Source organism: Polypterus senegalus, chromosome 1, assembly GCF_016835505.1.
Source record: "Polypterus senegalus isolate Bchr_013 chromosome 1, ASM1683550v1, whole genome shotgun sequence".
NCBI classification, from domain to species: domain Eukaryota; kingdom Metazoa; phylum Chordata; class Cladistia; order Polypteriformes; family Polypteridae; genus Polypterus; species Polypterus senegalus.
Window position 1 is genome coordinate 332,239,180 of NC_053154.1, and position 15,131 is coordinate 332,254,310.

Here is a 15,131-nt window from a genome sequence, read left to right on the forward strand (position 1 = left end):
GCTCTTCTGTTATATATTTTCCTTCCAAATTGATCTCCTTGCTGTATTCAATTTATGATTCATTAATGATTCCTTTTGAAATATTTAAAATCACAAAAAGACGAATTTCCATTTCACCATCCTACTGAAATCAGAGCAACATGCAGCCAACAGCTTTTCTGTTTCGTTTCTAAGAGTGAGTAACTTGATACAAACAGAACATTTGCATCTTAACTTTACTTACAGCACCACACAGAAATCTTCCACTACCCAATAAAGTTATTTTGAAAGGTAGTGATCTGAGAAGTAAGTCTTTATTTGTTTGAAAAACTACTGCATGACATTAGCTTAGGCAGAATGAAATTCTGAAACAATAAAAGTAACAAGAACAAGTTACGTGGCTGAAGCTTGTGTTTAGTGCCAGATGCTGTTCAAACACTTTACCTGATTTCCTACAGTCCTGTTTATCAAGCAGTTGTTGGGGTCTCAGTTGTCTTTCTTCAGATTTCTTTATGACAGTTTGAAAATCTGGTTTGTTGTGCTGCTGCCAGCTTGTTGGTACAAACAATGCCAGTGTGCCCATTTGTTAGCTTAGCCTTCTCCAGCCCGTCTTTGAGTCCCTTCAGCATTTGTAGTTGCCATCCAGTACACCCATTAATTTTGTTACATGACTAGCACTCTTATTTGGCTGATCAGCACCTTAGTAGTTTAAATCAGGTGTGCTTTTTGGGAAATGTAACAGATACGTGGAATAGCATGGTGCTTCGGGGACAATTCTGGGAATCATAAGATGTCATAAGCTTTTAGAAAATATAAGACTTTCCTGTTACTTTTTCTGGGATTGATGTTTATTTATGTTCATTCTGATATTTGCCAAAGTACCTGGCATTGCCCAGGGAATATTTGTATATTGGGCTAAGGTAAAAAAGCAGATATTTATGTGGTTTTAAAATGTTGACCCATGTCTTCCATGTGTCTTCTCCACTACCTCTCCATCAATGTCCCTGCTGCCAAGAGTTGAGGATTTCTTCTTTTTGTGTATGTTTGGATTCCATAATCGCCATAAGTCCTTGTTGGGTTGGCACCATGAATAATACTTCTTTATATACAATACAGTACAATACAATTTATTTTTATATAACCCAAAATCACTCAAGAAGTGCCACAATGGGCTTTAACAGGCCCTGCCTCTTGACAGCCCCCTAGCCTTGACTCTCTAAGAAGACAAAAAAAAACTCCCAGAAAAACCCTAGTAGGGAAAAAATGGAAGAAACCCTGGGAGAGGCAGTTCAGAGAGAGTCTCCTTTCCAGGTAGGCTGGGCGTGCAGTGGGTGTCAAAAAGAAAAAGGGGGTCAATACAACACAATACACAGAACAGAACAAATCCTCAATACAGTATAAAATAACAATAAAATATATTTTTATATTTTGCTGAGATTTCACAAATAGATGTTTAAACCCACATTAATAAATTGGATGGCTTGTAAATAATTCATTTGTTGATACGACATGTAAACTGGCAAAACAAATGTTGTTCCCTCTGTTGAACCCGTATTCATGGTGAAGGTTTTGAAACTTCTTGAAACTCTTTATATTAAGTTGGGATAACTATAATACACATGCTGTAAAGATGAGACTGACAACGATAAAGAGTTGGTGCACCACCTTGGTGACCCTATATAATTGAAAGAAAGAAAACAACAAGAGGCACGCAGCAAATTGCAGAGATGTCTTTTAAGATGCCGGTTTGTTGCTGAACTAGGAAAAGATGGATGGTTCCCAGGTTAAGTGGTCATGTTGCAGAAACAGGCAAGTCCAGGTGAATGGACAGCGGAAGTGACGTCACTGATGGAGTGGCAGTCAATCTTCTGTTCTGCAGAGAAAGGAGGAGAGAAGGCATTAGAACATAGTGCCGACCCCTGGTCTCCCATACACACGCATGTTACAATCCAAAACCTCATGAATATTTTGGGGTGTTGATCCTGCTATTGCCAGTGCCCAATGAAACTCTTCAAACTTCATAAAGCATATAGAGGTAGCGCTTGACTAATCCCACCTGCTTGCTTCAAAATAATCACAAATTCACAAGGGACAAGGAGACACCCCACCCTTATTTCTTTGATGTGGCTCTTTGTGCGACACAGTAGCTCAGTTCACCTGGGAGGCAGCTATGAAGAGCAATGCGGTGGAACAACTGCAGTACAATCAGGAGTTCATGGGCTCCCTCTCTACTCTCTTCGTGAGAGTCCACCCACCTCCTGTTTGGTTTAATGCGGCACATGACGCGGTACACCAGGGAGGAAGAGTGATGTTTTGTGAAGTGTGTTGTAATTGGGAGTTGCTGGGTGAACCATTTCTAACTTTAGTGCTGATCCAACACTCTTTGACTTTGTTGTGTTGCAGAGATGCCCCCAGTACAGTAACCATCCCCAATTACATTTTTGAAACGCCATGTAGTCTAGATGTTATTCTTGAAAAATTCCTGTAAGGTCAACTCAGCCATTTTAGAATAATGAACAATTTTTGGATTGTTGCCCCATTTTCCTCCTGATGTAATTCATGAAATGACATACAGCCTGCATTTTAAGTTGGACCAACAGCAACCTACATGCCTAATTTTGTGAAAATTGGTTCAGCCATTCAGATAAACATACAAGATGTGATCTGAGGGTCAAAATAAGGTCCTTAATGTGCAAAGCATAATAATAGCATCAAAAACGCTAAACAATTCAGAACGCTAGGTCGCTGTTAATTTTTATCTTGGCCTGTCAAAAAAAGCAATTAAAGGTAAATGGCATTTTTTTGTATAAATAAAGAGCTTATTTAAACAAGGGTTGCTACGCTTCAAATGCAATTCAACCAAAACATGTAATTTGTGACTTATCAGATCATATGTTTTATTTTAAACAATTGACTAAGGTGGAAGAACAGAATTACATCTCCAAACCGGACAACTCAGGTAGCTTTAGTTTGTTCAAATTGTACATTGTATTTATGAGTTGGTAGAGCATTCACATGGAATTAACAATTCGAGCGCTCAGATGTACCGTCTGCCTGCAAGCACTTGAACACAGCATAACACTGTTATCTACTTCTGAAATATTTTGACTTTGAAGGTGATGCAAGCAGTCAGAGTGGGCAGAGTGGTGGCTCTGAGGCTAAGGATCTGCACTGGTATTCGGAAGGCTGCCGGTTCAAATCCTGTAAATGCCAAAAGTGAATCTACTTCGTTGGACCCTTGAGCAAGGCCCTTGACCTGCAATTGCTCCATCCTGGGTATGACGTTAATCTGCATCCAGCCCTGCATGTAGGCCCTCCATCCTGGGGGTTGGTGGCAGAATTGGCACTCCAACTACCATAAAAAAACCACACATTGTTTCATTCCGTCTGAACAAGTGTGGTGCTGAGGTGTCACCCGTCACATGTCTACACTCGGGTCCTAATCTGGGATCCTCAGTTGGTTCATCATGTGGTGGCTGCGGCAATGCGCTGTATCAGTGCGTACTCCTAACCTCTCTCAAGCAATGAAAGTATTAAACATTGAATGTTCTAAATCAATACTCACAGACTTTCTTAAACTCCTCCAAACTTCCCCAAATGCCATAAATCAGTAAACTTTCCCACACCATAAACATATGAGGACAATGTGCAGTGCAAACTCTACATGAACATCACGCTGCAGAATGTAACCCCATGATGCAGCCCCTTCCCAGTACCTCATATTAATCTTTGCAAGTAATCTCCCAGTTTAAGTGCTGAGTCGAACATTATCTGATATTTCATAGTGTTGTCGTGTAACTCGTAAACATCTAACCCTTCTAGGAAAAAAAAAACATCTTCTATTGTAAATGAATATTGATCTTGTTCTGAAGGATGCTGTGCAAACAAAAGTTTATTTTCCAAATTGTTACCTTGGACAACACCATGAAATGTGTTATGAATACAGCCACAGTCCAAAGATGTGAGGGTTAGTAGCACTGGCATTGCTAAAATGGCCCTGGTCTCTGTGTCTGTGTGTGTATCTGCCCTGCCGTGGACTAGCGCACTGCTCAAGTATTGTTTCTTCCTTGCACCCGATGCTTGCTGGGATAGGCTCCAGCTTTCCCATGACCCTGCCAGGATAAGTGGATTTAGAAAATGGATGGATGAGAATATCCTTTAAAATACAATGGAGTACTCCTCATTGGGTGCTACTGGGATAGCCCTCTTCGGCTTGCACTTTATCAACAAGTCCTTAAATGACTTCTCTCTTTTGCTTAGGATGACCCTTTCTCTGCTCTTGACATCCATCTCAGCGACCACCTCATGCAGGAGGGCATCCTTAAGATGTTAAGGGAGGAGAAGAGAACGGTCGTGTTGGTTACACACAAACTGCAGTATCTGCCACATGCGGACTGGGTGAGGAAACAAGACGCTTACAACAGATGCCTTCATCTTTAATATTCTGATTAACTGATGATTGTTTTCATAAAGTTTCATGTGATACCTTGGAACTTGATATAAATAATATAGTTTTATTGTTAGTGGCTTTGTCAATTACATTATAGTGAATGAGTTAGTGAGCCAGACATTCAGGGCCGTTTCTCATTCAAATCAAATCTGGTAATGCGATTCTGTGGTTGAGAATTTCTTTTGGGGGATGGCAGAGGCTTTTCAAGTTAATCACCACAGTCACGTTTCCTGCAGATTATTGCCATGAAGGATGGTATCATACAGAAAGAGGGGACGTTGAAGGATATTCAGAACAGCGAGCCAGAACTGTTTGAACACTGGAAATCTCTGATGAACAGACAGGACCAAGGACTGGAAAAGGTCAGAGTGACCAACGTTTGAGACACCCTGGGCACTAAGAAGGGGAGAAAAGGCTGACATGGAGCACCTGTCTAACTGCAAGAGTATTCAGCCAAGTCTAAGCACATATGTTTTTACTCATAGTATTTAATTCCTACATTACTTTTTGTAGTTATTATTTTATAAAGCATACATACAGGTCATGCACACTTCAGGTAAGAGGGTCAGATGATCACTGAATTTGATTTACTGAAGAACATGTAAGAGAAAAGGAGGCACTGCCAAGGGGTTTGGTTGTACAAATATGTTGGTCTGAATCACAGAACTGCTCACACTTATATTTTTAGTTTATTATTAATGAGCTAATAAACAAAACTTAACCATTAAAATGAACAGTAAGATGTATTATTATTGAAGCTTTCTTATACAAAGGTCTTGACTGGCTTGTAGATTGAATGTCCACATCATGAAACAGCTGGATTTCTGTAAGGTTGAGGTTTATAAATCATATTGCTTGTTTATTAATCATGATATTAGAGAGGATGTTAGCTTTTTGATAAGAGGTGTTATTTAACCATTTCCGCTGCAGAGACTTTAGATTATCCCCACTGCTCCCTCATTATTGACTGCCATGCTTCCTGCCTGCATGTAGTGTGTGTACTTTATGTAGCCTGTAGTTTAGATAGAGAGATAGAAAATGTATTATTCTCAAAGGAAATTACACAGTTAGAGCAACAGGCACAAATATATACATATAACAAGAATTATAACAGTCTTAGGCGTGCTAACAAGGTACAAATACACAAATAACGAGATATCTATAAGTTTGGTATTTTACAAGTCAAAGTTGTTTCTTCACTATCATGGTATATATTCATTTACCACATTAAAAGCTGTGTTCTAAAGTGAACTGTTTTTCTTTATAATTTTTAAAAATACTTTGTCTGTTCTTGCATCTTACAATAGGGCTGTATGGAACCCCATGTCCATATGTGATTGAAAGACGTTAAAACTTCCAAATATGTCCATTTTTCAAGCCATAAATAATACTGAGTATTGATCTGCATTTTCAGATTGCATATTCTTTGCAAAACACAAAGAAAAAAGCTAAAAGCAAACCATTGTTGTGAGATTCAGACATTTTAAAAGCAGACAAGCTGTGAGTCTTGTGTTTTTGCCAACTTCCTCATCCGTCTTTTTCTACTGTACCTTTGCTTTTTCTGCTCTGTAGACAGTGTGACCACCAGGGGGCACTGCAGCACCTCAGACACAACCTCACAGACACAGGTCCTGAGTTTAAATAAAAGGTTTTATTACGACGAATTACCTTTACAAAGGCTTCTTAATATGCTTTGCATAAGCACAATATAAAACCAGCTTCTCTTCTTCTTCTTCTTTCTTCCACTCCTCCCTGGCGAGCTTTGTGCTCTTCCATCCGACTCCAACATGCCTGGAGTGGCTCCTTTTATTGGGAGTACTTCTGGTGCTATGGGATGGCCTGTAATAAGCACTTCCAAATCCCACAATGTAGGGATCTTAGATTCCTGCAGCATCCTCTGATGACACCCATGTATCCAAACAATGCTGCCCCATGGGACTACAGTCCCCAGCATGCCTTGTGGGTGTCCATACTGGTAGCTTTGCTCAGGGATACTGCAACCTAATGTATATGGGTAGCATGTAGCTCTGATAGGTTATGTCCCCCTGTTCTTCCATCACACTTGGCCTCCCAGCCAGGTATAATTCCTTGGTCTAATTCTGCCAGAATGCCAGTGTACACACTTCCACATTGGCATGCCCTTCAATCTCCTGGCAAAAGGCAGGACAATTTTTGTCTTCATTATTGTGCCTTTACAGGAACCTTATACCATCGTAGCTGGTACAGCTGACCACGCATGCTGTCCATCAGAGCAGCTAGACAATAATAACAGAAAAAAAATCACTTTTAATTGCATATATTCTTTCACTCAAGGGAAGACACTGCTTGCTCCGGCTAGATTGATAAAGCAGGCTTAATCAGCAACTGGGGCTTCCAAAGAGCTTCATTGTAAGCTGCTAGAATAGACTATTTATAAATTTATCAAAAACGCTTGACTTTAAAGCATAGTTTTGTAGCAAATTAATATATACCATGATTATGAAGTAACAACCTTGACTTGCAAAATACCAAATTTATACTTTAACGAAGTGTAGGTAGGTATCCTCTAAATGTAAAGTGATTAGGATTGAACACACTTATAAGTTACAATTGTACAATACAAGATGTCAGGCCTTGGCGCAGTTTATTGCACATATCATCACTGTCTGTGAAGATATCTGCTAGATGAGCTTATTACCATTTAGCAAACAGGGAACAAGATCACCTCCGCCAAAGGGGTTACTCGTCATAAAGCCTGATGGCTGAGGTTGGAAACAACCTCACATGCTGCTCCTCAACTTTCTCAAATGTCTCCGTTTTTTTTACTAACTGTACTCCTCTGTTTAGCCAAACCTTTATTACAAAGATGAGAGTTGTTCTCCAGGATATTAACCAGCTTCCTGAGTGACCGTCTGTTCTACCTCTTCCTCCAGTGAGTCCAGCCTGACTCCCAGGATTGAACCAGCCTTTTTGATCCATTTATTTAGTCGGTTGGTATCACCTGCTCATATGCCATTTGCACAGTACACTGCAGCACAGGAAAATATGCTAGACATACTACAGACTGGTAAAAAATGAATAAGAGTGACCTGCATACACCAAAAACAGAAACGGGGAGAACAGAGGAGACTCTGACCCTTCTTGTATTAAACATCTGTGTTTGCTCTCCATTCAGGCACCCCAAGGTATTCGTATGTCCTCACCTGCTCCACATCTTCACCATCAGTAAGGACTGTTGGCAGTGTGGGTTTGACCCTCCTTATGTCTACTCTCACCTCCATTGTCTTACTGATGTTGACCTGCAGGTAGTTCACTTTACATCATTTAACAAAGTCTTACACAAGTGTCCATTATTTATTCTCCCGCAAGCTGATGGGTGTGTCACCTGTTAATTTCTGTACATGGCATGACTCGGTATTTATCATCTAAAGTCTGAGTTGCACAATGTAAATGGGGAAGAAGCCAGTATAGTTCTCTGTGGCACCCCCCACGCTACTCATGACCATGTCCAAAGTACAGTTCTCCGTGGTCTAAAAGTGAAGCAGTCCATTATCCAGGACACGGTGGTAGAATCATGTCCTGCTATCTACCAACTAGACATTTGAAGGTCACCAAACTAGACTTGATGTTATTTTTGAGAAATATGGTGGGCAGGATTGGCGAGCTTTATTGGGCTGAATGGGCTGTTCTTGTCCAGATGTCTCTAATGTCCTTGCTTATCCTCTACACATGTACCTTTCAGGAGACAGTAGCTGAAAGCAACACAGCCCTGGAGAGGAAGAATTTGCGCCGCGCCATGTACTCCAGGGAACTCGCTGGGAAGAACGAGGAAGAAGATGAAGGTAAATGTTGCTGATCACGCTCAGCTTGCAGGTGGATGTTTGTATGAAGTTATTGTAATCTTTCACAAGGAGACGTTTTTAACCGTCACATTTTAGAGGTTTGGTAACTGCAGGCAACCGTTCCTTCACCATGTGGGACATTTTTTTGTATTTAATTTCTTGTTTGTTCTGCCTTTTCACTCAGCTCCTGATGTTCCCGTTGGTATATAAACTTTATATTCCTAATTCTCTACTCATGCAGTGCTGGCATGCAGTGATTCCTACAGACCATAGTATATCAGCCATGACACAGAGCATTTACTCTCTTATACTTTCTTTTCTGGGCATGTCAGAAGGTTGGATGCTGTGGCTTATTTGAGTGCTGTGTGGCCTGTTCATGAATGTGAGGGGAAGGCTGGCAGCAGACACCAATATGTTTTTCCTGGGCCTTCTTCAACCAAATAATAAGTACAGTGTATATAAAGGACAAGTAGCATAGCTAGCATGAGTGTCCCAGGAATACCCACGTGTCAGGGTGAAAAATGGCCAATTGCAAACCTTCAAAAAAGAATTATAACCACAGTGTCAGTGAAAGAGTACTTGCCCACAATATTTCACCTAAGTTGGTCAATGAGTCAAGCACATACACTTCATGGAGATGTAAAAAGCACCCCAGTATGCTACTGAGAAGGTGACACAGTATGTTCTACCAGTGCTCGTTTCCCATTTATTTCTTTTAGTCCCCAGTGTCCCATATGCTGTTTCCAGCAAGGCTTCTCTTTTATAGAGTTTCCCACTCCTGAAGTTGCCACGGATTAACAATTGTGCCATGCCCGGGGTTTGTTTCCTGCCTTGCGCCCTGTTTTGTCTGGGATTGGCTCCAGCAGACCCCCGTGACCCTGTAGTTAGGATATAGCGGGTTGGATGATGGATGGATGTGGAGTGAGATTCAGGCAACAAGAAATGAGTACACAAATACACAGAAGCATAGAAGTGTAACCAAGGAAAGAGCCAAGAAAGGGGCAGAATGGACTCATTAACAGAGGCTGCTTACATCTCTTTATCTGGTGGGACATTTCATGACTTGTCCACCTCAAGCTGCTGTGAAGGTTCAGCTATGCTACCTTCCTTCCAATGAGTCACACTTTTGTTCTCCTCCCAGCTGCAGTACAAAAGCCCAGTCATTTCTCTAACATGGCTGAGATGTCACCGAAGTTGAAGGGCTTGTTTCAGTGCTTTTGCAGTTTTTTTTATGAGCATGCTCTCTTAAATCAAGTTCTGTGTGTGGCTGCTGAGGGTTTCTACTGCAAGAAAGAAGAAGCTACTGGGCAATAAGTGACACTCTAATTTCTGTATCACAAGTCACATCATGTTCATTATGAAAGGAGCTATACAACCTTTATAAACTTTTCCTTTTACATGAATTAGTTGCCCTCATGTAGAGAGCAAAGAGAAGATGCTATCATTTAGGACCCAAACCAGCTTGCACTTGTGCCATCCTGACAATTTGGAAATCAGCAACCCACCAATGGCTTCTAAAGCTTTCAACAGAGGCACTCTTTAAGGAGCACTGCTTTAAACTGAATTCACACATAGCTCCTTTCATTAATCAACATGATGTTTTATACATTTTGTATATTTCAGTCTTCCCTTGTTTTATCACAGGAGATTCAGTTGAAAGTGACGATGAAGACAACTTGTCATCAGTCCTCCGCCAGCGGGCCAAGATGCCCTGGAGGGCCTGCGGGACGTACCTCAGCTCAGCCGGCTTTCTTCTCCTCCTCCTCCTGTTGTTCTCCCAGTTCTTTAAGCATTCAGTCTTGCTTGCCATTGACTATTGGCTGGCAAAGTGGACATCTGATGTCATTTCTGGGAAGGTCCATTCTGAAGGAAAAAACTGCACCACAAACCAGGTACCTAATCTGAAAAGATCTGTAAACATACGGTAGCAGCGCTGACAGTGCGGTTGTCACTTATGTCGTTCTTGTAGTTTGGACTGCGATCGTTTCAACTCGTGGGCGGTTCTGCTGTCAGATGGCTGAGCCTCTGAGGGTACAGCTAATTTCTCAGCAGTTCACTGTGCAGAAGGAATGACACCATTTCTAGAGCCTAGGGCTGGGCTTAGCTTGGCTTGTCTGCACTTAGCGTTTCTCTAGTTTTATTCCTTTTACTCAACACATTGATAAAGCTTTATGACAACATTTTTAGTATTGCGTTTGGTGGGCCTTTATTTCAGGGGTCTTGCATTGTCAGTCTTTTGTGTAAGCTGTAATGGATGCCTCTGTGGTGAGCAGAACCCGTTAATGTTTTGTATTTTCTGTTTTCACATAACACAGTGTGAAGCCTTCCAGCTCTGTGCTCCATCACACATTTGCCAGTAATTTACAGCCCACGCGTTTAAAATTTCGCACCTCAGATTGAATTTACTAAGTCTTTAACTGCAGCGTCTGCCGCCTGGCCTGCATCAGCACTTCTGACGCTGAGAGCACCTGGAGACCTTCAGTAGGAGGTGACGGTTCACTGCACATGAATTTCGACAGGTGTAACGAGAGGGAGGGCTTTGTTTAGAGTCACTGGGCCTCACTGAAAGTGCACAGGAGAGTAAATCCAAGCATATGCTTAGGAGACTTTCAGCCATATTTGAATGTATAATGCATTGTAGAAAAATAAATCACAGATGAGTGTGAGCAATGTTTATAAATCACCAGAAAACACTCGGGCACAACATATGACCAGGACGTGTCTTCACATGAGACGAGTTCACCAGCTGGTCAGCCTAGGACAGTGATGGCGAACCATTTAGAAACCAAGTGCCCAAACTGCAATCCAAAACCCACTTATTTATCGCAAAGTGCCCACATGGCAATTTAACCTGAATACCACCTAAAACTGAACACCAGCATAACCAAGGAGCTGGTGGTGGATTTTAGGAGGCCCAGGCCCCTCATGGACCCTGTGATCATCAGAGGTGACTGTGCAGAGGGTACAGACCTATAAATACCTGGGAGTGCAGCTGGATGATAAATTGTACTGAACTGCCAATACTGATGCTCTGTCTGTCTATCTACTGAGCTTTTAGTTTAGAAAAGCCACTCATACATTAACATATTTTGTCTTAAAAGAAAAACATAATAACAGAGCTTTCAATGATACAAACAACTTTTTGTTGAAAGGTTAAAGTTTGCATTCGGTATGCTTTTGAACAATTAATGTGCTTTTTGCTGTTGTATGCATGCTGATAATTTGTCTAACCTTGGCTCATACTTTGTAAGTTTGAGAGCAACACATGTAGCACTCAGGTCATCTGTTAGTCTGTTTCTGGTGTCAGATTTGATTTAATTCAAAGCTGAAAAAAGCTGCGCACAAGCATAAGATGTTCCAAAGAAAGTAAGGAAAGAAATCTCAAGTGCCTTCATTGACTTAAGATTATCCATCCATCCATCCATTTTCTAACCCGCTGAATCCAAATACAGGGTCACGGGGGTCTGCTGGAGCCAATCCCAGCCAACACAGGGCACAAGGCAGGAACCAATCCACCAACCCACCGCAGGACACACACAAACACACCAAGCACACACTAGGGCCAATTTAGAATCGCCAATCCACCTAACCTGCATGTCTTTGGATTGTGGGAGGAAACCCACGCAGACACGGGGAGAACATGCAAACTCCACGCAGGGAGGACCCGGGAAGCGAACCCGGGTCTCCTAACTGCGAGGCAGCAGCGCTACCACTGCGCCACCGTGCCGCCCGACTTAAGATTATTTGGCAGAGAATTCCACACTTTAAGGATTTCATTTTCATAACTAATTGTGCTGTCCTTTGTCATCCCTTCGATCCTCTCAAGTGTTTCACGCAGGTCTTCCCTATTAAGCTCCGCCCCCAAAGCTTCCATTATATATTACGGGGTCGTGGATCAGGTGTGGCGATTAGCAACTCCCGACAATAATTACAGATGCGGACGACTCCTCACCTGTGCGCTTAAGCGAGGACTGCCCGCATCACAAAGCTCCCGGAAACCGCTCCGGCCACTCTACCATAACCCCGCGAGTGCGGCAATTATCTGTTAAAACTGGCCTTTTCAATTTTGAGCTGTGGACCCGCTATACCACATCCCCTCCAACCCCACCACGAGAATCACAGGCTCAAAAGGCTGCAGTCCGTGCCGCACCCTCAAGCAGCATGTGTGCCGCCCGCCTTACCCCAGACAGGAGAGGAAGGAAGCTCTCCCATTGGGCTGCTGGGCAGAGGGGCAGAGGGGCGGGTGATGTGAGAAACGTCCTCCGGCGCGCGTGAAGAGGGGGAGCGGTGAGGGGAGCAGCCCGGCCCCGTATTCCTCTGGCTTTATAGTAACGAACTCTGTGCTCGGGCGATGGCGCGCATGCCCACTGAGAGGGCTCTGAGTGCCCCCTTTGGCACGCGTGCCATAGGTTCGCCACCACTGTCCTAGGAGGTGAGCCATCCCTCTGCATGAGAGCACTGAACCCCCATTTTGTCTCTCATATCCTGATTGTAAGCTGATGTGCAGAAGCCTTCCCATCAGTGACCTCTTTAACACTTTCTTCATTAGGTAATAGATAAATAAGCTGTTTCACATCATGGAGTAACTGAGAGTTGAGTAGTTAGGATATAGCGGGTTGGATAATGGATGGATGGTTCTACAGCGGTTCTTCAGTGACATCAATTTTTCCCAATAGCCAATAGTTTTTAAGTTTTTATTAGTTTTCTACCCGGTTTTCAGGAATGGATTACAATCAGATAACAAAGGATGACAGCAGAGACACACTGACATCCCATAAGATGAAACTGGTGAATATTCAGTTGTGTGACTATTGGAGCTCCGAGCCTGGGGCTCAAGTTATGTGCTCCTGACTTAACTGAATCGTAATCCAAATGTTTAACGGCTCTTCAACTAAAACTCTTCTGTTTTGAAGCTCCAGGCCTCGTTTTCACAGCCAGTGTGTTCTTTCACCCGTGGCACTAAATGAAGAGACCATTTGTCACTTGAACTTTGTAGACTGAGTGTGAGCACCTTTATAAATAGACTGTGCTCAGCAATGCCATGATGTTCTCTTGCTATTTCGGTCGGAGTCACAAGTAGGAAATCAGAGATGAAAGCCAATCCTTCTGAAGCTGCGTGCCTTCTCACGAGAAGGCATCTTTTCAGATTAGGTTTCATCTTTGCCGTCTTTCGAGGCCACCCTTTGTTATCCGAGGAGATGTTTGTTACTTTCTTATTTGTTTGGTCTTAATTAATCATTCTCAACGGGGGGTCAAAGGCTTTGCATGGCCAACAAATTCTCTTTAAATGTCAGCAAATGTCTGAGCTTTTCAGGTGCTGCTGTTAATGGACATTTGTCATTTTGGCAGTGCCCCCCCCAAAGAGATCAAGCAGTAAATATTCGTTTGGTTTCTTGGAGAGCAGCATCTGTGCCTGAATTTTTCACATTCTTAACAAGACTAAAGGCAAGGTCACGGGATGTCTCCACTTTGCCCCACCATCTGACCCAGCCATTTAGGCAGTGGACAGTTAAGATGGCCAAAGTAAATATTAACACAAGTGAACTCTGCCCTTTGGTTGCAAGTGTTTGGATGAAACTATTGCCAATGCTTCATATAAGCCTTTATAATCGTAGGTGTGTTCCTGTAGTCTGTTTATCTGAAGGCCATGTCACATTAGACGGCTTTTCCAGTGATTTTCAGTTGTATCCTTCTTAGCGAGTCAGAGACAGTTGGTTACGCGCTCCCATGAAGCCAGTCACATAATGTGACATGCCAGTGACTCACTCCAGCTAGTAAACCACTGGCCTGGACTGAATCAAACAAGTTTAATTTTGTCATTAGACAGACAGGCAGCTGTGTGTCCATGCAAGCTGACAATCAATGAGTGCTCAGCCCAAAATATACAGCAAATATAATGGAGTGACAATGAATAAAGAACACGGGTGTTATGGGCCTCACAAACATAAGAGAAGCTCATAAGCTTGTTGTCTTATGTTTTACATACCACAACAGAGTGGAAAAAATGTAGAAAATGGCCAAGACTGCGGCCGCGCTTACTGTACATGTTAACCCATCGTACAGCACCTGCACATATTATTAGCTGTCACAAAAAGGGACACACACGACCGTTCTGGGAAGACATCACATGATTGCTAGGTGTGACGTGACCAGCGATTTTCAGCCATTTAAATTGACATAGGCTGACCCGCCTTTTAAGTTGACCACTTCTTAAGGCACTTCAATCTGTTGATCAATTTGATATTTTATACAAACTCATTAATTTGGTTATATTGCATTTGAGCGGTATTACTTTAATACTCGTAGTTTCTGTTATTTTTGTGATGAAATGTAAACTTTTTTTCTATATTGAGGTCGCCCTTTTGAACCCCCCTGATATTTACTACGTGGTGAGGCATTTGAACTCCATCAACATTAATTATTTCTAGAGACATCATTTTGTCTATTTTTCCAGTGCATCGCGCACAAAAGCAAGGAAACGATGGGAGCACCAGAACTCTGCTCACATCATGTTGCAAGCTGCAAGTAGTAAGTCTGTGATAAGCGGAATACCGCTACGCTTTCCACTCACGGGACGGAAGGACAATCCCGACCGCTTTTATATAGTAAGAAAGAAGAAGAAGATATCGCACAGTCTGGAGTAGGAAATCATCTTTTACCTGGACAAACGAAACTACAAATCCCATCATGCATTGCAAAATGGACAGGGCGTGTGTGAAACTCTGCGCCTGCGTGGCCAATGCCGTCTCAAAAACAAGGCCCGCTCATGCCTGTGGTGACGTCACATTCGAGGTGCTACAGCAGCAACAGATGCATATAGAGAACCTGTCGCGTTGTACGCGTGTAAATAAATTATTCCCGTGTAAAATTAATCAATGCAA

The 15,131-nt window shown here is 42.4% G+C and overlaps 1 protein-coding gene across 5 annotated transcripts in view; it reads left to right on the plus strand.

Moving 5' to 3' along the window:
* The window catches only part of abcc8 (ATP-binding cassette, sub-family C (CFTR/MRP), member 8), a 280,773-nt gene that overhangs the window by 231,138 nt on the left and 34,504 nt on the right, over positions 1–15,131 (plus strand). For all 5 annotated transcript variants that reach the window (XM_039738520.1, XM_039738527.1, XM_039738535.1 and 2 more), the window contains 4 exons: positions 4,240–4,377; positions 4,666–4,791; positions 8,151–8,250; positions 9,895–10,142. In XM_039738520.1, coding sequence (XP_039594454.1) covers positions 4,240–4,377; positions 4,666–4,791; positions 8,151–8,250; positions 9,895–10,142 — 612 coding nt within the window. The remainder of the gene's footprint in view (positions 1–4,239; positions 4,378–4,665; positions 4,792–8,150; positions 8,251–9,894; positions 10,143–15,131) is intronic.